At 58.5% G+C, this 22,737-nt stretch overlaps 1 protein-coding gene across 2 annotated transcripts in view; it reads left to right on the top strand.

Annotated features, from left to right (window-relative positions):
• The window catches only part of TMEM255B (transmembrane protein 255B), a 39,961-nt gene extending 17,876 nt beyond the window's left edge, over nucleotides 1-22,085 (top strand). For both annotated transcript variants that reach the window (XM_086707814.1, XM_086707823.1), the window contains 6 exons: nucleotides 1,892-1,981; nucleotides 10,301-10,381; nucleotides 12,636-12,721; nucleotides 13,842-14,001; nucleotides 16,632-16,775; nucleotides 21,460-22,085. In XM_086707814.1, the coding sequence (XP_086563940.1) occupies nucleotides 1,892-1,981; nucleotides 10,301-10,381; nucleotides 12,636-12,721; nucleotides 13,842-14,001; nucleotides 16,632-16,775; nucleotides 21,460-21,594 (696 nt within the window). In that variant the 3' untranslated portion in view covers nucleotides 21,595-22,085. The remainder of the gene's footprint in view (nucleotides 1-1,891; nucleotides 1,982-10,300; nucleotides 10,382-12,635; nucleotides 12,722-13,841; nucleotides 14,002-16,631; nucleotides 16,776-21,459) is intronic.
• Nucleotides 22,086-22,737: the final 652 nt, after the last annotated feature.

Below are 22,737 nucleotides of genomic sequence, written 5' to 3'. Positions count from 1 at the left end.
TTCTGCAAATGATGTTCACATGACTTTACACACCCATCCTTTTACTTGTGTGCAGTGGTTTCCCCAAGGAAGCGACCAGTGTCTTCTCCTTCCCCAGCAGAATGAAGGAAGTGCTTTTTTCTTTGGCTACCTTTGCGGTGGGCGTGGCAGGTGGGCAGCCCCTGCCTGGTCTCACACCCTCCCCCCCGCCCCCCCAGAACTTGGCTTGTTTTTCCAGGGCCTTCCAGTGTCCTCAGGGTAAGGCGAGTCCTCCCTGTCTATGCCCCAGGGTGCTGGGTTGATGCCTGGTACTATGGAGGGGGGGTGGTTAGTTCTCAGTGCGGGGGAGGCACCGTGGTCTGGTTGTTGCTGAGTCAACGGCCGAGCTGTTGTGCAGAACAGTGGTGTTAACACTGCAGCTTCTGTGGGGTAATAGTTCTTCGTTGTGCAGATGAACAGGCAGGGCTTTCTGCACACCTCCCCTCGGGGCCTCAAATTCTCTGTCAGTTCTTCACAAAATGTCACAAGTGTCAGACTGTGAGGAACAGCCAAGGACCTCTGTTGGCTGTTTGTCACATCTACCGGCCACACCAGAGAGGCAGGCTGCAAGGACGCACGGCAAGAATGAGTCGGAGCCAACACCTCTGAGTCCAGGTGGGGAAATTGAGGACCAGACAGTCACCAGTTCAGAGACCCCCAAAGGACTTGGGCACAGCCCCAATTTGCAACATCAGGGGACCGTTTCCACCGGGCTGGCGGCTGAGAGCGGGCCCAATTCCCTGCGCCTCGGAACAGCAGCTGTGGGGGGTGGGGCCCGGCACCCTGCCACACTGTCCCCTGGAGTGTCAAGCCAGCTCCCTGCGCCTTGTTGAACAAAATAACTCAGGTTAACAAGGACAGAGGGGGAGCTGGTTGCATGGAGCCGTGGCCAGTGAGCCCGACTGCACTGCCCAGAAGCAGCTCAGATGCGTGGGAGGAAGCACCCTGAGTGACTTGGGGGACAGTCTGGGGCCTGTTTCCAAGGCTGGAGACCCAGAGGACTGCTCACAAACACTGGGCACTGCTTACAGTTTGCCGGTCACAAGGGGTGGGTGGTTCCAAGTTGCTTTATGCAGAGTCCTGGACCCAGGAAATAAATACGCTGCCGTGGGTCATGTGGGCGGGGTTGGGTTCTTGCTGCTGGAAAGGAGTTGCAGGTGACAAGGCTGTTGCAGTGGTTTGGACGGTGACAATACTTGGGGAATCTCAGGGGAACGACATGTGGGAATTCTTTGTACTATGTTTGCTACCTGTTATGGGAAGTTTAAAATTATTTCACAAAGATAGTTTAAAATATGTAGAGAAAGTGGCCGACAATGGGAAGAAAGGTTTCTTCAGCTAAGAGAGACGTGGCTGGAAACAGCAGCGAGCCTGCGGTAGCCAGCAGATGGCTGACACTTAGAAAATGAAAAGGAGGCGTCGCTTGGGTATAAGGAGGTGCTAGGCCTTTGGAGTGAAAACTGGCAAAGCCTCGTTATGGACGAGGTGGCGTTTCTCAGACCATAAGGCGCGCAGACCTGAACGTGTCCTGTCTGAACGTGAGGGGTCTGTCCTGCAGAGACGCCCACCCAGAAACCCAGATTCAACACGGATCCTATTTAGGGTCGTTGTGGCAGAATTTGTAATAGCAAAAAGCTGCAGACGGTCTGATAATCTGATTATTCATGAGGGGGTATGCGGAGGACCCGGGGGCCCGTCTCCCACCACAGCGTGGAAGAACCAGCAAGAATGCAGCCCGCGGGCCGGGCTGAGTCTTGGGGTGGTGGGAGCGGCGGTGGGCCCGGTGCGGCGGGGTGGGACTCGGGCAGCTGACATCTGGAGGACTGTATCGGGAGTGTGTAACGCCCACTTGCTTCTCTGCCCTCTGTCCCAGCTGGTCGCGGCCATCGTGTTCATCAGCTTCGGCGTGGTGGCGGCCTTCTGTTGCGCCATCGTGGACGGCGTGTTTGCTGCTCGGCACATAGTGAGTGTCCCTTCCTCCATTTTGTTCTCCGTCACTATCGGGGTTTGGAAATATCTACAGAAGCAAAATTTCATGTTGCAGAACTCAGCTCACTGACCTTCTGGGTCCTCCCTCCCTGGGTCTGCCAACCGCTCTCTCTGCCTTGCTGGCTTTTCCTCATTCTCTGCAAAACTGACCCAGCACATGCACACACACACATGGACAAACACACATGTGTGCGCATGCACACTCATGTGCATGCATACACACTGATGGTCACACACATGCACACACATGCACATGGACACTCGCACACACATGCACACACTCATGGACACACACATGTGCATGCACACTCACACACTGATGGTCACACGCATGCACTCACATACGTACACATGCACACGGATGCATGCACACTCGTGGGCACACGTGCACACACTCAGGTGCGTGCACATACTCATAGGTACACACACAGTGCCCTCACACACTCATGTGCAGTAGTTCAAGTATGTGTCTTGAGGGGTGATGTTGGCATTTTCTCACTGGCACTGTAGCTGTGAGACGCTTATGCTTGTTTCATCTCCGTGTGGACGCCTGAGTGGGCGAGTCCTTCATAGGGGCTGAGGGCCCAAGTGTGAGAGTCCTTGGCAGTGGCTGAGGACAGGGCCACACCAGGCGCACGCCCTGGGACCTGGGAAGTCCAGCTTGTTCTACTTGGAGCAAGCATGTTCCGAGTGAGGGAGAGAGCCAGGCCACAGAACGAGGAGCATAGAAATAAATACTCGAGTATGCTGAAGTCAGTCAAGGCGGCCAAGGCAAATGTGGAATCCGTTGTCCAATTACGTAGGACATTTTCCTAACCAGTTTGTATGTTTAGAAAAGCTTTGTTATAATGTCAGGAAATGGCTCTTGTTTCAAACTGGGCAGGTGGAAGAGAGATTTTTCCGCCAACCTGGGGGCCCAGCAGAGACAGCGTTATACCCTCAGCCGAAGCCTGACCTGCATTTCTTTCTGAGCACCTGTCACGGGCAGCTGCCTTTGACCTTGGACTCTGGACTCAGGAGGTGGTGGGTTGGTGCTGCGTTGACCTCTGCGGGGCAAGCTGTCCACCTTCCTGGCACCCTGTCCTGCTAAAGGACTCTGAACAGCTGGTTGTTCCCCCAGAACCCCTGACACATTTATGGCCTGAGGGCGATGGGCTGGGAGCAGACACACTGCACGATCCTTCTGCCTGGCTGCCTTGGGCTCGCCAGTAAGCCCCCCACTCGGTGAGCCCCATGACGGTGCTGTCACCGAGTGCCATGTCCCCATAAATTCTCATGTCGAGACCTGGCTTCCAGGGGGATGGTGTTCGGGGTGCAGCTTTGAGAGGTCACGAGGTGGAGCGTTTGTACAGGGGCCTGTAATGCTCCCCGGCCCCTCCTCCTCATGGGTGAGCACACGCTGTCCCTGAACCCGGAGGGGGCCCCCCCACACACTGGATCTGGCAGCCCCTCCTGACCGTGGACTTCCAGCCGCTGTGCTGTGAGAAGCAAATTGTTTATTGTTTACCCCCTCCCCTCCCTGCCAGTTTATAGTGTTTTATTGTAGCAGCTCACGTGGACGAACAAAAATTGGTCCAAGAGTGGCGTGCTGCCGGGGGCTTCCCAGGGCCGAACAAAGCCCCTGGCGGGGTGGTGGTGGTGGGGTGGCCCCTCTTGGGCCTCTGTGGAACGTTTGTGCCTCTGCCGTCAGATGCAGGCGCAGGAAGAGTGAGACAGAGAGCATCACGGCGGAGCTGCCCAGGAGAGCCCTGGCCTGCACAGGTGGCCAGGCATCTGTGGGTCCTGAGTGGCCCCGGGCCATGAGGACCTGCTGGTGCCTGGAAGGGGCACAGGCCGGAGCCTGACCAGAGCCCCATGGTCGTCCCCGCCCCGGGTGTTCACCGGCATTTGTTAGGTCTTTACATTTATAGCACTTTTTAGGGGTCTCTGTATGCGTACTTTGTCCCAGACTTCTGCTTGTTTTTTATTTCTGGAAAGATCACTTGGACTGCGAGTCCCTGACCAGTATTTGCTGCCATGGTTCTGGCGTGCTGCTTGGTTAGCACAGAAAGCGTATCCTCCGATGCAAATCCAGTATTCGTTTCCGAGCCTATTGCTGATGTCAGCAGGTCGTGCTGGACGGGAGACCTGGCCTTCTGCAATGCCCTCCAGCCATCAGCACCCACCGAGGGCTCCCCAAGCCAGGACGCAGGGATGGGTGGACAGAAAGCCTCTTGGGGCTCAAAACAGGCCTGCCAGGGGGTGATCGTCTCAAGGCCTTCTCAGGAGGAAACCCCACGTGTGCCCTCAGAATGTAGCTCTGTGGGGAGTGCCCCGGAGACAGATGCCCATCTGCTCAGTGAGGAGCCGGTCAGTTTAGAAACGTCTAGCAGACAGTGCTTCTCAACATGGGCTCCACCCTGGGGCAGACAGAGGAGTGAGTGGTGTCTGTCTGGGCCTGGCCGCACTTTTGTGCTGGTCTCTCTGTTCCAGGTGTTTCCTGGGTAATGAGGCCCATTCACACAGTGGCATCTGGTACAAAGAGTTAATCGCAGTTTTCTCCTGGCACGTCGGCGGGTCAGGTCTTCAGTAGGCCCAGACAGGGGGCGATATGTCTGATGTTGTGGAGCACGGCGTCCCTCATGGGGCAGAGGGCAGAGCATGCCAGGGAAGGGTCAGCAGGCTTCCGCCGGGGGCTTCGTGCAGAGCCTGGGTGGTTGTGAGGGCGCCCTCCCCAGCGGGGCCCAGCTCTCCGCTCCACAGGCCTTGGCGGGTCAGTGTGCCACTCTGCCCACTAAGCCAGGTGCTACCAGCCTGGAGGACTCAGGAGTGTGTGTGGAAGCGTCCCGAGTGTAAATATCCCCTTGTCAAAGTTCTTTCCCTTCTAAAAATGCACAATTAACATCTCTTGAGAAGAAGATGTGATGATCCCATTGTGGTGTGAGTGTCCCTCTGCTTCCAGGAAGGACAGGGAACCCTGAGAGGCAACCACCCCATCCTATGAGCCAGCATGCTGGCAGACGGAGGCTGGCACTTGGCCCCCTTGGCCATAGGCCCAAGTCACCAACACAACAGAAAGTAGAGCCTCACGGCAGCAGGATGTGTGACCGTGGCAAGGACCCCAGTCGCGGCCTGAACTGTGACACAGAAGCGGCTGTCCCCATCCCTGCCCTACACGCAATCTTCAAGCACGTCCTTACAGAACAACAAGACCCAGAGGCAGATGCTTAATAATAAAGGCAAATAAAGTGGAAATTTAGGAGCTGGGGGACCCTCTGGCCTGCCTGAGTCCTGCCCGCCATGCGGGACCTGCCTCCATCCTGAGGAACAGGGCTCCCCAAAGCCTTGACCTGGGTGGCAGGGAGCACATTTCTGCCTGAGGCCCAACACGGGGACACTCTCTGTGCTTGTTCTGTGCGATGGGACGTCCATTTCCAGCAGTGAGGACCCGTCTCTCGAGGGGCAGCTCAGCTCAGCCTTCCTGCCGTCAGAAGAGGCAGCATCGACTCAGGAAGGTGGAAAGGGTCTTGTGCCCGAGGTTGGCTCCAGGTGCCTGGGCCCCCTCCAGCACACTGCACCCCCATGGCCCGAGCCTCTGCCGAGAGGGCCCATTGGCCGCGGAGCCGGTGGAAGTCGGGCCAGCTTCCTACTTGTGAGGGGGGTGCTCCTCTCCCAGGGAGTGGATGAGGATGAATAGAGTCATGGGTCCTGGTAGGGCCACGTGAAGGAAGGACCACCCTTTCCTGGGCAGACTGCGTTCCTTCCGTTGAAACAAGGTGTGGACATTTCGGAAACCACAGGCAGAGCCTGGCCAGAGGGTTTCACGTGACCAGTCTTTTTTCCCCTTTATTTTTCCCTCTATTAAAAACAAAGCCAGTAAAAGCTGGGTTTTACTGAGAAGGGTTACGGGGTGTTTGAAGATGGGTGTCTTCCCTCGGCTCCAGTCCCTGCCTGGCTGCTGACCCGGGGGAGAGTGGGGCCAGGGGAGCGTGGTGAGGGAGGCTGGACACACCTTTTTTTGTCCGGAAAGGAGCCCAGGCAGTGTGACGGATGGCTCTGGGTCCCCAGCTCCCTGCGGGGCAGAACGGGCTGGGGAGGGGGGCAGGGGTCCAGACTCAGTACCTTCACCTCTGCCCTCAGAAGGCAAAGCACTCAGCATTCTCTGTCCTCAGTGTGTCCTACATACATTTTAAGGTTTCTTAGTTTTTTTTTTTTAAACTGCCACACCTGGTGTTAATCCTGGGCTATCCCACGTGTGCCTTACAGAACTCTGTTCTTTCCACTTTTCTGCAAGTTTGAAATTATTTCCAAACAAAAGATTTCAAAAACGCCAGGACCAGGTGCACGTCCTCATTGTCCCGGTCTGGTGTGGCTGTCCCAGCCTCTGCAGAGCTCGGGCTCCACCACACGCTGAGGGGTCGCTGAGCCCCCCGCACGTGACGTGAGGGCCTCCTCCCCACAGCCTCCCTCGCACACTCCTGCTCATTTATTCCTTAGCTCGGTTTCCTGCCTTCCTCTGGCTGCACACGGCCAGCGTCTGAGGGCCGGCCCGTCCCCCCTCACCGGGCATGTGCACCGGGGAAGACGTGAACAAGGGTACGAAGGAGCTGAGTTTCCAGGTTGAAAATGTCCAGCCTGACTCTGCAGGGTGGAGAGTGATTGTCTAACAGGCTAACAGGTGAAAAAACCAATTCACCAAAGGCTCTTTCCTACCCGCTTTTTTTTTTTTTTTTTGAGAGAGAGAGAGGGCATGTGCATTGGTGGGGGAAGGGCAGAGAGAGAGAGAGAGAGAGAGAGAGAGAGAGAGAATCCTAAGCAGGCTCCACACCAAGCCTGATTTGGGGCTCGAACCCATGACCGTGGGATCGTGGACTGAACTGAAATCAAGACGGAGCCCCCAAGGTGCCCCTCTTTCCTAGAAATTTGTAACCGGCTTCCAGCACTTCTCAAAATTATGATTTTGAGATGCCAACACTGGGGGACAAAATGTGGGGAGAATGTGACCAGGATGACAGGATGTGGTGCCGGGTGTGGTGCAGAGGCCCAGCGGCACTAGGCCTGCAGGACTCACGTGGTCGCTGTGGCTCCTCCACGTGGCACACGTCTGGTCTGACACACGTATGAACAGTGACCGTGTGACTGGACCTTGGGGACTGGTGTCACCACCGGGTCGGACCCAGCCTCACCTCAGTCCACGTCTGGCTCATGTTCTCTGTTGCAGGCTCTCTCCCTGTGCACTCGCTCTTGCTCCTGAGCTGAGCCCCGAGGGCTTGGGGGCGGGAGATGGCTTCTGGAACCCCGGTTTCCGAGTGAAAATCCCAGCCCTGCCGTGTGCATGGGAGTCTCCCGGCCTCGCCTCCCACTCGGCACTCATTGGAGAGAAAGTCCCTTCAAAACCACTTGCTTCCCAAGGGGGGCTCTCTATGCAGCTGCAGGCGTGAGCAGAGAAGGCATGTCCTCCCTCGGTCTCTGTCTTTCTCAGATGCGTGGGACTTCTGGAAGGTCGCCCCTGGCAGGACATCTGTCAGCCGTCAGCCCACCTGTTTCCACCCAGAGGGGCCTCCGGCAGGTCTTCTGGGCTGCTGGACTCATGGCTGTGGTCCACCACGGGGGCCATGGCAGATAATGGGGTCAACACAGACTTCTCTCTAGCACAGCCACTTTGCGGTTGCCCCAGAGTGTTTAGTTTAGTGCTGGTTTGGGACACCTGCAGGGACTGGACACACTGCGCTGATGGTAGGGGGCGTGGTGTCCTTCTCCTCCTGCTGGCCCCGGTGCCTCTGTTCACAGCTGCTCACCAAAGTCCTGCCCTGCCAGGCGTGCTAGAGGCTGGGGCGGCGCATTAGGTCTGTGGCCATGTGGCCTCTGCCATGGCTACTGAATTCAGCTGCTACAGCACAGAAGCAGCCACAGACGATATGCAGACAAATGTGCATGGCTGCGTGCCAATAAAACTTTATTTACAAAATCAGGTGGTGGGCCAGTCATGGCCTGAAGGCCACCGTGTCCCCCTACAGGAGACACACGGGGTTTTAACTGAACTTTAGTGACTTAGAGTCTCATGTTAGTATGTGGAGGGTCTTAACACTAATTTACGTAGAATGGTCAAGAAATAAAAACCATGTCATAGTGGTCTTTTTTGGTTTTTAAAGTTTACTCATTTATTTTGAGAGAGAGAGAGAGAGAGAGAGAGAGAGAGAGAGAGAGAGAGAGGATCCCAAGCAGATTCCACACTGTCAGCACAGAGCCCGATGTGGGGCTCAAACTCATGAACCGTGAGATTATGACCTGAGCTGAAATCAAGAGTCGGACGCTCAACCGACAGCCACCTGGCGCCTCTCAGTGGTCTTCCTGAACACCCACTGCCCCTTTTCCTGGGCCAGAATGACGCTGACTCCGGGCTCTGGCCCCATAGAAACGCTATTTCCAGTGTGATCGTAAATTCGGAGAAGTCTTTGTGGCAGGTGCAACTAAAATGGTCGCAGTTGTATTTAATTTGAACTATTAAGAATTTTTTCACCCTGATTGGACACTGAAGGTCAGACAGGAAATGAAACCAGCCACTGGTGCTTCTGTGTTAGCAAGAGGATTTGTGGCCAACTCCGAGTCTCACACCAGCTCTCCGTGTCTGACTTAATGAGGTGCGGAGCCAGGAGCCGCGGCGGCCTGGGAGTCTGTGCCCCTGGAGCCCTTGTGCGTGGCGGCCTCAGTAGGCGGCCTTCGGGAGGTGATCAGGGCCAGGTGAGGCCCCCCTTGTGGGATTCCTGTCTGCAGAGAGAGACCAGAGCCCACGGCCTGCCCGGTGAGGACAGGGTGGGAAGAGGCTGCCACCACGAGGGCCGTCAGAACAAATGTCTGCTGTTCAAGCCTCTGTGACTTGCTACTGGGCCCAGCCGACCGAAGCAGGAGCAATGGTGGGATGTCCCCAGGCCGGCGGCCAGGCCTCGAGGGGGCTGGACTGGGACCTGGACAGGGTGGCCCATGTGTCTGACCCTTCCAGACTCAGAAAGGGCGTTTCCCTGTGGTTGTCGGCGGGAGGAAGGGCACCGGTCTAGCAGAGCCGGCAGGATGCCACTGTCACTCGGTGCTGCCGGTGCTGAGAGTCAGTGGGACACTGAGCCAAAGCTGCTGGAACGAGGCCCTGTTGGCATGACATCCCAAAGGGAGGGGCCGAGCGGAATCGGCAGGTGCCTGGGGGTGAGGGGGGCTCAGGGGCTGCAGGCCCATCACCGCTGCTCACCGCGGGGCCTCAGGGCACCAGCCCCTTTACCCTGCCCCCTGCACAGCCCCATCGTCTGCCCGGCACCCATCTGCCGTGCTCTGTGTCTGTCTCCCTTGGGCTGCTCAGGGCGTCCAGACGGGCCTGGTGTGCGGGCCCCGTCCTCATCTATTGCCTGCAGTGCGGTCCCTACGCTCATCTTGGGTCAGAGATGGGAGTGCACTGGGAAGTAAGAACGGGTGTGAGGCCCTAACTGTGCACCTCACCAGTCGCACAGGCTCCCGGGCCTCACCAGTCTCTGCCACAGCGGGTACAGGTGCCTTGTCACCTGGAGGGTGTGTCTCCTCCAGCGGTCAGCTGGGGACGGGGCCTGTGTCTAACCTCGGTACCATCAGAGTCTGGCTCCGCATCTGCTCTGTGAATGCTGGGCACAGACTTGTGGATGGAAAATTGAACAGGGCCGTTGGTAGGCGTGTATGCAGTGGTTGGTGGATGGAGGAAAGGATGGAGGGACAGAGAGAAGAAGCAGGGAGGGGGGCGGGAGGGCAGGGAGGAGGAAGGGTGGGGTGGAAGAGGGCAGGGAGAAGGAGGGAAGAGTGGAGGGAGGACGGGGAGAAGGGGGTGGGGTGGTGGCAGGAATGGTTGAGTGGATGGTCAGGTCAAGGACTGGGTGGGTGAGTGAATTAACAAGAATCCTTTTTTCTCCCTTCCTAGTAGAAAACAAATGTTTTGTTTTAGAGAAAGAGGCAGGCACCAAGGGGTGTCCTTGTTCAGGGCAGAGGACTGCACCTCAAAATGTCTGGCAGCCACCTCCTCTCGGCTGCCCATGTGATGCTGGTGACAGGGGGAGGGGGATCAGCCCAGCCTTCCGGGCAGGTGTGTGCCCCCCAAGGCATCTGCTCTGGTGTCCTGGACACAGTGGCCCAGCTGCCCTGGAAGAAGCCATGGCATCTCCCACTCTGTGGCCCCCGCCTGACAGACTCCAGTGGCTTCCTTAGGCTCAGAGCCTGGGGCGGATGGGTCTGAAATAGCCAATGGCCACCCCTGGCCCAGGGATGAACCTTCTCTATCGCTCTCGTGTGTCTTTGTGTCTAGGAGCCCAGGCCGCTGGCTGCGGGAAGATGCCAGTTTTTCGCCAGTGAGGTGGGTTACGTGCACGACGCCTACCAGACAGAGGTATGTAAGGCGGGGGTCCGTGAGCTTTCGCTGTGCTAATCCGGGTCCCCCAGGCATTCTGTGCCCCAGGCCGGGGTCTGGATGCACAGCCTCCTGACTGCCACTCTCTGTGAGCACCCGCGCTCTGTTCCAGCCAGCGCTGGCATTTCATGCATTGCACCCTTGGGGGGTCGCAGCTGCTGGCCGTCCCGTGCAGGACGCACAGCAAGCTAGCAGCCCTGTCTGGGCGGGTGTGGCACTGTTAACAGCTGCAAAGCACAGTTGGGTCGGCTGCATTTACCTTGGCTGAGAGGCTGGTCCCTGGGCCACTCCCCATGCACGAGACGCCAGGAACAAGAGTGCAGGATGGACGGCATGCCCTCCCTCTCAGGCCAGCCCCGGCAGCCGTCTTGCCCCAGCTCTGCATGAATGCATCAGCTGCACTGAGCACGGTCTCCCAAACTGTGCAAATGTCCAGGAGGAGCTGAGAGCCTGGACCACACACCTGGCCAGGCCCCCACGTGGCTTTTGCAGGCTCCTCGACCTCGGGGCCTGGAGGGTCCCTGCTGCCCCTCCAAGGGGGCAGCATTTTTCTCCAAAGGCTGACCCCAGCCTTCCTGGCCTTTTGCCTGGCGGGGGGAGCCCGGGGACTCATCCTGTCCGAGGGCATCATGGGGCTCTCCAGGCCCTACCCGTGCACCCCACCCATCCACAGACACTTCAGCCGGCCGCCCTTCCTTCCTGCTCCCTTCTACTCCTGGCGTCAGGGAGAGGCAGGACCCCTTCCTGAATCCCATCAGTCAGGCTTCTGAGGACAGGCCCACGTGTCCGGGGCTTGCCCCTTGCTCCCAACCCTCTGTCTCTTAGAACCAGCCCAGGGGCTTGAGCAAATCCTGACTCTGGGTCCTGCCTCAGGTTGTTGATTCAGTAGACACAGGATTTGCAAAGCTCCCTGAGGACTCAGGGACCCACGCTGCCCGCACGGCTCTAAACCAGGGCCGGCAGCTTGCCCCATAAAGGGTCAGTAATATTTCAGGGTTTATAGGCCAAGTGGTCTCTGTCCCAGCTACTCGACCCTGTCTCTCTGGTGTGACAGTGGCCACGGGCAAGGTGTTGTCAGAGGAGCGTGGCTATATGGAGCTTCGCCTGCAAAGCAGGCAGTGGGCCAGGCTGGGCTGGAGACCCTTGCTGGCTGACCAGTTCTAACCCCCGTCCCATGTGGTTGCACACTTCTTGGGAGGGGACGCTTAGGGTCAGGCCTCTCGACCTCCAGATCCCCGGCTTGTGGCGCTGACCTTCCCACCAGGCACGTGCAGCCCTCCCTCCTCCCCATCAGCCTCCAGCCCTGCCCCTCCCAGGGCCCTTTTTCATTTCCAGTGAGCCTCCCTCCTGCCCTTGCTTGCACACACCAGAGCGTCCCGTGGCCTGCAGCCACAGGACCCTGAAAGGAAGTCCACAAGTCCAGTGGTTCTGGAGGTGTGGCCAAAGAGGGGCCAGGGCACCGGGGACGGTCTGAGGGCCTCTGGGGTGGGGCCCCGCTCCCTCACCTGTCCTGGGCCAGCTGAATCCTTGATGAGAGCCTGGCCCACCAGCCCTCAGCACACCATCCTCCCTCAGAAGCGTCTCCTCCCCAGATGGCACCATCTTCCCTCTGAAGGGGGGTGGTCTCCACCCGGGTTACCTCCCACGTGTGGGCGGCATGGCTGTGTCACGTGTTGAAAGCCCTGGGGGAGGGAGGAAGGCACATGGTTTTGCCTAATTTTGCTCTTTTGACATCAAGTCTCCCAACCACTTGCCGTGTCTTTGCAGCAGGTGCCCAAGGGGAGGCCTCCACGTGGCTTACACAGGGCTGGCGTGGCAAGGTCGGGCTGCTGGGAGCTTGTGGCCCTATGTGTGGTCACCTGGAGGTGTCCCCACCTGTCCCACCTGTCCCCACCTGGAGACGTTCCCACTTGTCCCCACCTGGAGCCGACCCACCTGTCCCCACCTGGGGGTGTCCCCACCTGTAGGCACAGAGCCTAGAGCCCTCTCTCTCTCCTTGTCCACCAGACGTTGGCTGCCTGGACTCCCTGGTGGCCAAGCCTGGTCCTCTGACCCTCCAGCAGGGGGAGGTCCTGCCACCTGCAAGCATGTGGAGGGTCAGGAAATCTGGCTCGGGAGGAGGAGCTCCTGACTGACCCAGGCACAGTGGCTGGGCCCTGGCCCCCGGGGAGGCAGCCCTGCCCACTCCAGGTCAAGGAAGGGCAGACACCTGACAAGGTCTCTCTGCTGGCAGGTCACCTGTCACTCCTTTAACGGCCAGTGCCCGCTGAAGGTGAAAAGCAGCACCTGTTACTGCTGTGACCTCTACAATTGTCAGAGGTGAGGGCCGGGGCCCAACTGGGAGGCAAGCAGTCCCTCTCCTGGCCCCTGCCCCACGGCCCGTGTGAGGGAGGGGTTCTCATCTCACAGATGGGAAACTGAAGCTGCGTGGGTGGGGGGAGGGACAGGGAGGGACACGGCCTCCTGCCCCATGGTTGCAGCTCTTCCTCGAGCCTGTGTGTCTGGACGCCCAAGTTCCTCAGTGCTTCCTCCCTGCTTGGCTGGGGCAGGCAGCCAGGGCGGGCTGCAGAAGGTCCCCCTTCTCTTCATCTGCGGGCAGCGGAGGACACTCTTCTGTGATGTGGACTGTGAGAGCCTCCTCAGGACAGGCCCTGGGTTCTTGGCGCTCAGGCTCGCTCACACGGAGCCGCCGGTGTCCATCCTTAAGGGTCAGGCTTCCTACTAAGGCCCTGGGCACCGGTTTTGTGTTAATAGCTTGAACACCTACATTAAAACCAGCAGGCTTTCACATCTGCTCCTTGGGGATGCCTCTCTTGAATTGCTGAAAACTCCGGGGCTTTAAGCTACAACCTCCTTCCCCCAAAGATGGTTCCCTCCCATTTCCAAGCAAGAGCGGCTAAAGCAGCACGTGTGCGGGTCACCGTCTCCACGCAGTCCTGAGGGCCCGGCTGCAGGCCCTCGGCCACAGCACTGTGGTCCAGCTACGCACAGATGGCCACAGTCCCGTGTGGGGAGGGCCAGGATGAATCCCCTGTGGGCTCACCTTCCTGTGCTCCCTGACAAGGCAGCCGGGTACAGAGGGCTCCGTGTCAGGCCTGCTCGCTCTGAGGGTGCCCTTCTGCCTGCGCTTGTGTTTGGGGAGTGGACTTGGGTGGTCCTTCCTGCTCTTTGGGGGCCTTCCTGCTCTTTTGGGGGCCAGGCCTGCTCTTGGGAGGCCTGGGCTCTTTCCCTGGAGAGATGTCCAGATGCCCTGGAGAACAGCCTTCTTGCCATGAACTCAGGGTGCAGCTGGGCTGGTTCATGAGGGGCAGTGTCCCCCAACCCGTCCCCCGCAGCACCAACAGAGCCCGCGGGGCCTTTACGGCCGAAGACTACAGCCTGTCCAGGAGCAACTCGCAGGCTGTGGCACTGGCTGTGACCTGTTCCCCTCCACCTGCAGCGCTGAACCTTCTCCCACCTACTACGAGTTCGTGGGCGTGAGCAGCTGTCAGGACGTGCTTCACCTGTACCGGCTACTCTGGGCCTCAGCGGTGCTGAACGTCCTGGGTGTGTTCCTGGGCATCCTCACAGCAGCTGTCCTGGGGGCCTTCAAGGACATGGTGAGTAGGGCCCCCTGGTGCTGGCCCTACGGACAGGTCGGGGCTCTGGGGCCTGTGTCCTCTGAGGTGGGCAAGGCGGGCCTCCTTATCGTCACTAACAAAGGAGGAAAAGGAGGCTCATGGAAACTGCCAACCGTCTGTTAGGGCGACAGCAAGCCTTCACTGGTCGCATCCAGAAGCAGCTACTCTAGGACATGTGCTGCCATCTAGGCAGCCGCTAGGGTGTGTGGGGACATGCCATTGGACAGCTGTAGGGCTGGGCACTAGGGCAGGCGGGGGCCGGGGCGGGGGTGGGGGCGTGCCGTCCAGGAGCTGTAGGGCCGGGTGCTCCTGGCAGGGATGGGGAAGTGTGATGGGAGAGCTTTAGGGCTGGGCGCTCTGGCAGGGGTGGGGAGCCTCCCCACAGGAAGCAGCTTACACGTGGGGCTGGGCAGTGCAGGACCCTTGTCCCCTCTTCTCCCTGAGACTGCTTGTTCCAAACTAGAATTCCTGTGCTGCTCGGCTGGCCCCTCCTGGGGCGGGTCGTCCTTGGTCGTGGAGGCATGCCATGGGGTCGCCCCCACCTCAGGTCACGGACTCCAGAGAGCACCCAACACCCATTTGAGTTGGGAAAAGGTTCCGTGCCTTCCATGCTGGCAGGAAGTGGTCTGCACAGGGTCATGGATGTTTCTGTGGAAGCCCACTGCATCCCAGTGTAGCCAGTTCAAAGTGTTCAGTCTTGCCGGTTTCTGGCTAAAGAGGGCTAGATCGTAGACGGGAGGCGGGGTGTGTCCGCTTAGACCTTTGTCATTCCCGCAAACCTGGTGAAGGTTGATGGGCCGCCCCAGGAGGGACATCAGCCCCGCGGGTTTTATGGAAGGGACTGGAGTTCATCAGAGTCTACAATAAAGCTGCTGGAGTGTTTTGTCGAGAATAAAATGATGCCTCGGAAGGGCCACCAGTCACAATGGGCCACAGAGCTGTGTCTACACTCCGGACAGTTCTCTTGTGCGCACCCACAGCTCTGGGGCATTGAATGAAAGAGGGGAGGTGATTCCTTAGAGGTTTACACCTACTGAGTAGTCTTATACGTCTAGTGGATTTTATAGCTTAGAAATCATCTTGAGGAATGCAGGAGCTTCATGAGCAGCCCAGGCGGCAAGTCCTCACACATGGCCGGCCTGGGCAAGAGGGTGGACCCGCCGGGGACAGACCGGCAGGCACGGGAGAGAGAGCAAGGCCAGGCTGGGCCCCCAGCGTCCCCCGTAGAGGGCTGCCCATGCCGACCCCAACCTGCCCACCCTCCCGAACCCCGAAATGGCACAAGCACAGAGTAAGGTCCAGCGAGCCCCTCTCCAGCCCATGGCATCATCTGCACCCCTTACCCTGTGACCAGCCCTGTGGGCCCAAGCCCCCAGGCCACCAGGGGCAGCTGTTCCTCCTACCGGTTGTCCCCCCACCCCTGCACACCAGGCCTTGGTCCCGGGATGCTCTGCGCACACCCTCTCCCCCCAGCACACCAAGCCTCCATCCCGTGATGCTCTGCGCTGCCCCTCCCCCCCCCCCCCCTTAAATACCAGGCCTGGGTCCTGTGATGCTCTGCGTGCCCCTCGGCATGCTGCACAGCTCTGGTCTGCCCCGACAGCCCTTAGCTCAACCCGGCACACACAGTAGGCACGCAGTAGGGTTTGTTCACGGACGTGGCAGCAGAGCGGTCAGGCCCGTGAACCTAGCCCTGAGTTTTCCGTCTTCCTTCTGCACCCTTATTCGCCCCTCAGAGTGTGCAGAGGCGGCCTGGGCGGGCGGGGCCGGGAGGTGGCAGGTGCCAGACCTTGGAGCTCCACCTCCAGGGACCTGCAGGTGCGGGCAGACCTGGGTGCCCTCTCTGCTTCCACTGCTCCCTCCCCTCTGCTCGTGCCCTGCACTCCCACTGCTCAGGACCTACCTCCGCTCCCCATCAGTGGGGGTGGTGAGTTTCCAGATACGCTGTCGGCTCCCGAGGCCCCTTCCTGAAGCATGGGGCCTGAAGCGTGGTGTCAGATGGGAATCCAGGTCTGTCCTGGTGGGAGGGATGCACCTCAGGTCCGGGAGCCCTCGAGCCTCCCTCTGGGGAGGGGTCTGTCCTATGGCCCCCCCCTTGGGGCCACAGGTGGTGGATGGCCCAAGTCCTGTTTTCCTCTGGAGAGTTGGAACCATCTGGGTGAGCTAACAAGAGCAGGGCCCTGAGGGGCTGGGACGCTCTGGTGTTATTTGCACATCTTTGGAAATCCCCACGACCATGCGGTCTAACCCTGTGCTGTGCTGCCTGGGGAGCACATGTGGGGGGTCAGCCCTCCTGCCACTGCAGCTGGGCGGACACTCCTGGGACACGAGGTCTCTGGAGAGGAGAAGCCAGCATTTTCCTTGCCTTTTCAAATAGAAACCAAAGAGATCCTGGCCTCATCTGGCATCTTGGTGGGTCCCTGGGACAAATAGAAAGGAAAAATAAGCCCTACTTTTAGGTGTTTAGTTTTGATCTGAGGGCATGGTCTCTCACTTGCAGGTGTCAGATGGGGATGGTATGTGGATGGGGCTCTGCAGGCTTGAAGCCAGGGGCGCCCGCCTTCCGGAGGGCCGCTGACACGTGTCCGTTCTCTCCATTCTTTCGGCAGGTCCCTCTGTCCCAGCTGGCCTACAGCCTCTCCGCTGCACCCCAGATCCTCTGCAACCCTGCCCAGCAGGTCCTGGCCTACACGGGCTTCTGCCCGCCATCTGCACCCCTCCCCACCTGCTCATCCTACCCTCTGCCTCTGCAGGTAGGCTCAGTATCTCCTGGAGGAAGCCTGTGTGCTCACATTGTGGGCAGTGGTCATCCAGGACAGCCGTGGTCAGATGAGACATGAATGGGGGCTCAGGTTGAGGGAAGATGGGGGCCCACAGCCTTCCCTGCCCCCAGTTTAGTAACGGGGTGGCGAAGCCAGCCTGGACTGGCGAGAGGGCTGGGAACGATGTGAGGGGGGCATGGTGGACAACTCCAACTGTCCCCACCCTTCCTGACGTTTTGAGCTCCTTTGCTCCTTGTGGCCCTGGTGACCCAGACTTTGGTGTTGCCCGGGCTGTGAGCCTTTTCTGAGCCAGGCCCGGGTCCTGCAGAAGTTCCCACCATGTCCTAGCCAGCCGCGGAGGCCTGTGAGTACTTATTTAGGGGGAGCCGTGAGCCTTGCCCCCAGCCACACCTCACCCCCAGAAGTGGCCACCTCATAGGGCAAACCCAGCAGGACACGCGGGCCTTGGGGCTGCGTGGTGGGGGTGAGCCCTTGTCCCCGGATGGGTGCTCCCCTGGGGCTCCAGTTGTGGCTTTGTTGGGGAGCCCACGTGCCTGCCAGCTGGCCATCCTGGGGCACAGAGGCCTCACCAGTCTGCCAGCATGAGAAGCTGGGCATGGGTGCGGGGGGCTCTCTGGAGCCCAGGACGTGGGGTGCATCACGCAGAGGAAGGGCCGTCTGGGGGCAAGCTGAGTGGTGTTCAGGCCTCCTGGTCCAGCAGGGCGGGCCCCTGTTCCACGTGCCTTGACCATGAGGCTGGTGGCTGTGCTCTCTGGGAGTGGGTGTGTGTAGCCTTCGAATCCCGAAGAGGACCCGACCCAGCAGTACCCCCAAAGCCCAGCCCCCTCTGGTCTCTGCAGGGACATGCCATGTGGCACCCCCTCCCTCCCAGGAAGCATCGGCCGGGTCCTGAGTGACGCCAGGCCCTGGTCCTATGGGGACACTAGGATGCTCGCTGCTGTGTCCATGTGAGGCCCTCCTCGAGGGGTCCAGAGCGTCTTCTCCACATCTGTGACACGGGGAGGGATGAGATCAGGGCTCAGGAAACGACAGTGTTCCCCCACAACCCTATAGCGCTCACCCCCAAGGACAGGCACCGCCCTGAGGCACCGGACACCGCCTTCCCAGATGCCCAGGGGGCCACACGTGGCAGCATTATCTTCCCAGGAGCATCGCCCACATCTGCCCTTGGGTATCCCCTCTGGTCCCCGCCATGGTGAGGACCACGTGGCCTTGGCCGTGGCCTGTGTCCTGAAGGCTCTGCTCTGCCTCCCCATCCCCTTAGTCTGCCAAACCCAGAGCGTGAGACCCACAGCTGTAGGGAGGCTGGACCCGTGGGCGCTGGGCCCCCTTTGGTGACCAACCACAGTGCTGTGTCATCCACCCGAGTGTAGGCAGGACTGGCCCAGGTGTGGCTCATCCGCTCCAGGGAGGGAAGGCGTGGACCTGAGCTGTGGTGCGTGCTGTAGGGTGGGAGGCAGTCCTGCCAGGGCCCTGGCCCGCGTCCGACGTCTCCCACAAGCTTGGCCCCGGGCGCACCCCAAATGCCAGGCCTGACTTGCCCTGGGGGCCTGCCGGTCTTTGGGGCAGGCAGCTGCGGGGGGCCCTTGCCGAGTCTGTGTCCTGACCTCAGGCCCCGGGGCGGGTGTCCTGCTCTTACAGGTTACGGTGCGTCTCCTCAGCAGACGTGCTCCTTGTGGGACGTGGGCATGGTGGGGTCCTTCCACGTGTGGCAGTGGCCTTCCACGTGTGGCAGTGGCCTTCCACGTGTCGGCTTTATTTCTGTGCCACATTCCACCCCCAGTCACCTTCAGGGCCTCTGACTTGTCGCGAACACAGATGCTCTCTCTTTGCCCCGGGGGGCCTGGGTCCCCCCCTGCCTCTCCAGCCTCCATCTGCAGCGTGCACGGGGGCGTAATTACATATGTGCCCACGCCGAGATCTGGGGAGATGACCGGTCAGGGGCCTCCAGGTGTCCCCCGGGGAGAGAAGCAGAGCCAAAGCGGTCTCCGTGACCAATGGAGAGGGAAACGGGGTGCTCCAAGTGCCGTCATTGGCAGCAAAGTACACCCCACGCAGTAGCAGGGAGCAGACGGTGGTCAGGAGCAGCGGTAGTCAGGGCTGTTTGGAGCCATTCGTCAAAAGGAAGACCTTAAAGGGACCCCACCTCCCTGCTCCCCAGGTTGCCTGGCCAGGACATGCAGGACGGCTCGTCTGCTTCCCTGATGGGGCTGCCTGTGTGGACAGAGCTGTCCCAGTGGGGCCCTGTCTGCCAGTGGTCTTCCTCAGGGCTCACAGAAATTTCCTTGGTGATCTGTAGTGGTTTAGTCTGTGGTTCATGGTGGTTTAGTCTGTGGTCTGTGTTTACTCCGTTGTTGGTGGTGGTTTTCTCTGTGGTCTGTGGTGCTTTAGTCTGTGGTTCATGGTGGTTTAGTCTGTGGCCTGTGGTGCTTTATTCTGTCCTCTGTGGTGGTTTATTCCATGGTCTGTGGTGGTTTAGTCTGTGGTTCATGATGGTTTAGTCTGTGGCCTGTGGTGGTTTATTCCATGGTCTAAGGTGGTTTAGTCTATGGTTCATGATGGTTTAGTCTGTGGTGCTTTTGTCTGTGCTCTGTGGTGGTTTATTCCATGGTCTGTGGTGGTTTAGTCTGTGGTTCATGGTGGTTTAGTCTGTGGTTCATGATGGTTTAGTCCGTGGTGGTTTAGTCTGTGCTCTGTGGTGGTTTATTCCATGGTCTATGGTGGTTTAGTCTGTGGTTCATGGTGGTTTAGTCTGTGGTTCATGATGGTTTAGTCCGTGGTGGTTTAGTCTGTGCTCTGTGGTGGTTTATTCCATGGTCTATGGTGGTTTAGTCTGTGGTTCATGGTGGTTTAGTCTGTGGTCTGTGGTGGTTTTTTCTGTGCTCTGTGGTGGTTTATTCCATGGTCTATGGTGGTTTAGTCTGTGGTCTATGGTGGTTTAGTCCATGGTCTATGGTGGTTTTGTCTGTGGTCTGTGGTGGTTTAGTCTGTGGTCTGTGGTGGTTTTGTCTGTGCTCTGTGGTGGTTTATTCTGTAGTCTATGGTGGTTTAGTCTGTGGCCTGTGATGGGTTAGTTTGTGGCTCGTGGTGATTTACTCTATGGTCTCTGAGCTGTTCATTTCCAGTGGAGGGCAAGTGGATATAGGCATGGGAGAGACTGGGAGCTACCAGCAGAACACAGGGAATGTTCTCTAGAAGTTTGCTTTGTCCCCCCACAGTCAGAAGGGAGAAACAGAGGTGGGCAGGTCCCTGCCCATTGGATTCTGAAGCCCATGCTGTCGACTCTGAGCAGGGTGGTATTCCTGGGTACAGCTATGGCCTGTGAGGGCATTCTTCTTCCAGAATCCTGAGATCCCAGGGCCCCTGGGGAAGGGGAGCCACAGTCCAGGAGGCTGGCCTCTCAAGAGCCCCCGGCACTGGTGGGTGGGGAGTAGAGGGGCCACAGCAGGGCCAGGAGATCAGGGCTCTTACACACCCTGGGTATTTCATAGAGGGGACTTCTAGCTTTATTTATTTACATATTGGTTTTAAGTAGACACTCATTTTCTTTTGTTTTTAAGGTTTATTTATTTATTTTGAGAAAGAGAGAGAAAGTGAGAGGGGCAGATAGAGAGGGAAAGAGAGCAAATCTCAAGCAGGCTCCACTCTGTCACATGGAGCCCAGTGCGGGGCTGGAACTCACAAACTGTGAGATAATGACTTGAGCCAAAACCAAGAGTCGGACACTTAACCTCCTGAGCACCCCCCCAGGTGCCCCTCAAGAAGGCATTTCTAACCATTAGAATTCAAGGGGGAAAATTTAAGAGCTTTGTTGGTAGGTGGAGAAAAACTGGAAATTTTATTGATTTAAAATATGCGCCATACCCAACAGTTTTGTTCTCAGAATCACTTTTACTTGAGTCTGTGTGTTAGTAGGGGTTCCTCAGGGAAACAGAATGGATAGGATTGTGTGCATATACAGATGATACAGATATTGATACACAGAAAGAGGCAGAGAGACAGAGACAGACAGAGACTGAGAGACAGACACAGGCAGAGAGACAGAGCCCTGAACGTCCAGGCCAGGACAGATGTAGGCTTCAGACCAGGGGAAAACAGATCTTGCACGTCTGGTCAGTCTGGAGGCAGAGGTCCTCTTCCCAGGGAATTCAGTCTTTCCCTCTTATGAGGGAAATCCAGCCTTCAACCGATTGGACTGATGTAAATGTCAATCACATCTGGAAATACCTTCGTAACAACATCCAGACTGGTGTTTGAGCATCTGTGCACGAAGGCCTGACCAAGTGGACACCTGAAATTAACCGTTGGGCTGTGATGAAAATGTTGATGTCTTATTTTTTCCTTCAAATACGAAGTGCTGGGGAGCCCAGAGCACTGCCCACCCCCCCCCCCGCCCCCTCCCCAGATGCTCTAGGCAGCATCTTCCTTGGACGTTGTGTGGCCAGGAGCTAGGAATTCGGAAGATGGGCACCCCTGTAGACGGCTGCAGGTGCAGAGTGTGTGCCCGGGAGGCCCCTGTGGTCCTATCAGGGGGCCTGTGTAAGGCAGATGGCCCTGGGTGTGGAAGGAGCCCAGGCCCCAGGAAGGCTCTGTGTAGACTGTGTGTGGGGCTGGCCCCTCTGCCGACTGAGGACGCCTTTCTGTTCTGTTACAGCGCTGTGGCCATCTCCCAGCCTCGACTCCCAGGGACCCTCCTCTGTCTGAGGATTTGCAGCCTCCCAACGACCCCCCTCTCTGTGCTGCAGCCCACTTCCTTCCAGGAGAGAAGCCTCCCCCCTACACTCCCTGACACACAGGGGGTAGATTGAAAAATAGGTTTTTGGTTAAAAAAGCAGCCGCTACAAACCCTGCTTCTGTGGCCAACCTCCTAGAGACGTCAGGGGAATGTTCCAGAAGTCCACACCCTCTCTCCCCTCCTGGCCGAATCCATGGGCAGAGAGGCCAGGACCAGTGGTGGGGATGGAACCCCAGGTGACTGAGACCCCCCAGGCTGCACCTCTGCTCGGCCACCCAGCCCAGAGTGTAAGCTGGACACTAGACAGATCCAGCGTGTCCACCTGGAGCCCCCTTGCTCTGGTCCTCTGTCATCGCTCGCTAAAAAGCTGCTTCCTCACTGTCCTCTTAATGAGTTAGTTATTATTTTGCAAAGGGAATACGGCTCAGCATACCCTGTGTGAGGATCATGTTTCAAGGACATGTGTTGTATGTTCACATGTTTATATGGTGTCCTCAAGAAGTGCATGTCTCCATGCTCAGAGCTGTGTTCTCTCGGCATTTACTTGCTGGGGATAAAAAGATGCTTTGGCTCAAATTCCAGCACTGCTTGTAAAGTGTGTGTTCGCTGAGGTCTGTGCACGCTCCGTGTCCAAACCCGCCGTCCCACCTGCAGAAAGGCTTGCTATCCCAGGCCACCTGTTTCCTACTCAAGGCATCCGGACTTCTGGCTGCCGCATGTGGGGTCCCCCTTGCCTGCAGGGCAGATGCCTCTAACTCCAGCCTCTGTGTTCCGAGTGACCCCTGGGGTGCGCAGCTCCTGAGGCCCTTCCACAGAGCCTGGAGTGAGCTCTGACTTACGGACCAGCACTAGTGACCGAGGCACCTGGTGCAGCCGGTGGGCACACCCCTGGGAAATGACCAAATCCTGGTTGAGTGACAGGCCCGAGTCCTAAAGTACAGTCCTGGGTCACTGGGGAAAAGAGATAAGTCAGTGGGAGGGGGGGTGTGTGGGAGGGGCGACAGGAGGGGGAGGGCGAGGGGGAGGGAAGAAAGGAAAAAAAAGGAGAGGCTGGTAAGGAGCCGCGGTCTCCGGCCCCCCCTGCTGGCTGAGAACGCAATTCGAACAGACCTTATCCTCAGCCTGGTGCAGAAACGCCTCATCCTGTTGTCTGAGGACACGGAAAGCTTTCTCTGCGGAAGGTGCCACCTGTGTGGT

The sequence above is a fragment of the Puma concolor genome, chromosome A1, assembly GCF_028749965.1.
Source record: "Puma concolor isolate L17-30 chromosome A1, mPumCon1.1.hap2, whole genome shotgun sequence".
NCBI lineage: Eukaryota > Metazoa > Chordata > Mammalia > Carnivora > Felidae > Puma > Puma concolor.
Note: the sequence above shows the minus strand (reverse complement) of the source record. Positions and strands in the feature narration are given on the sequence as shown.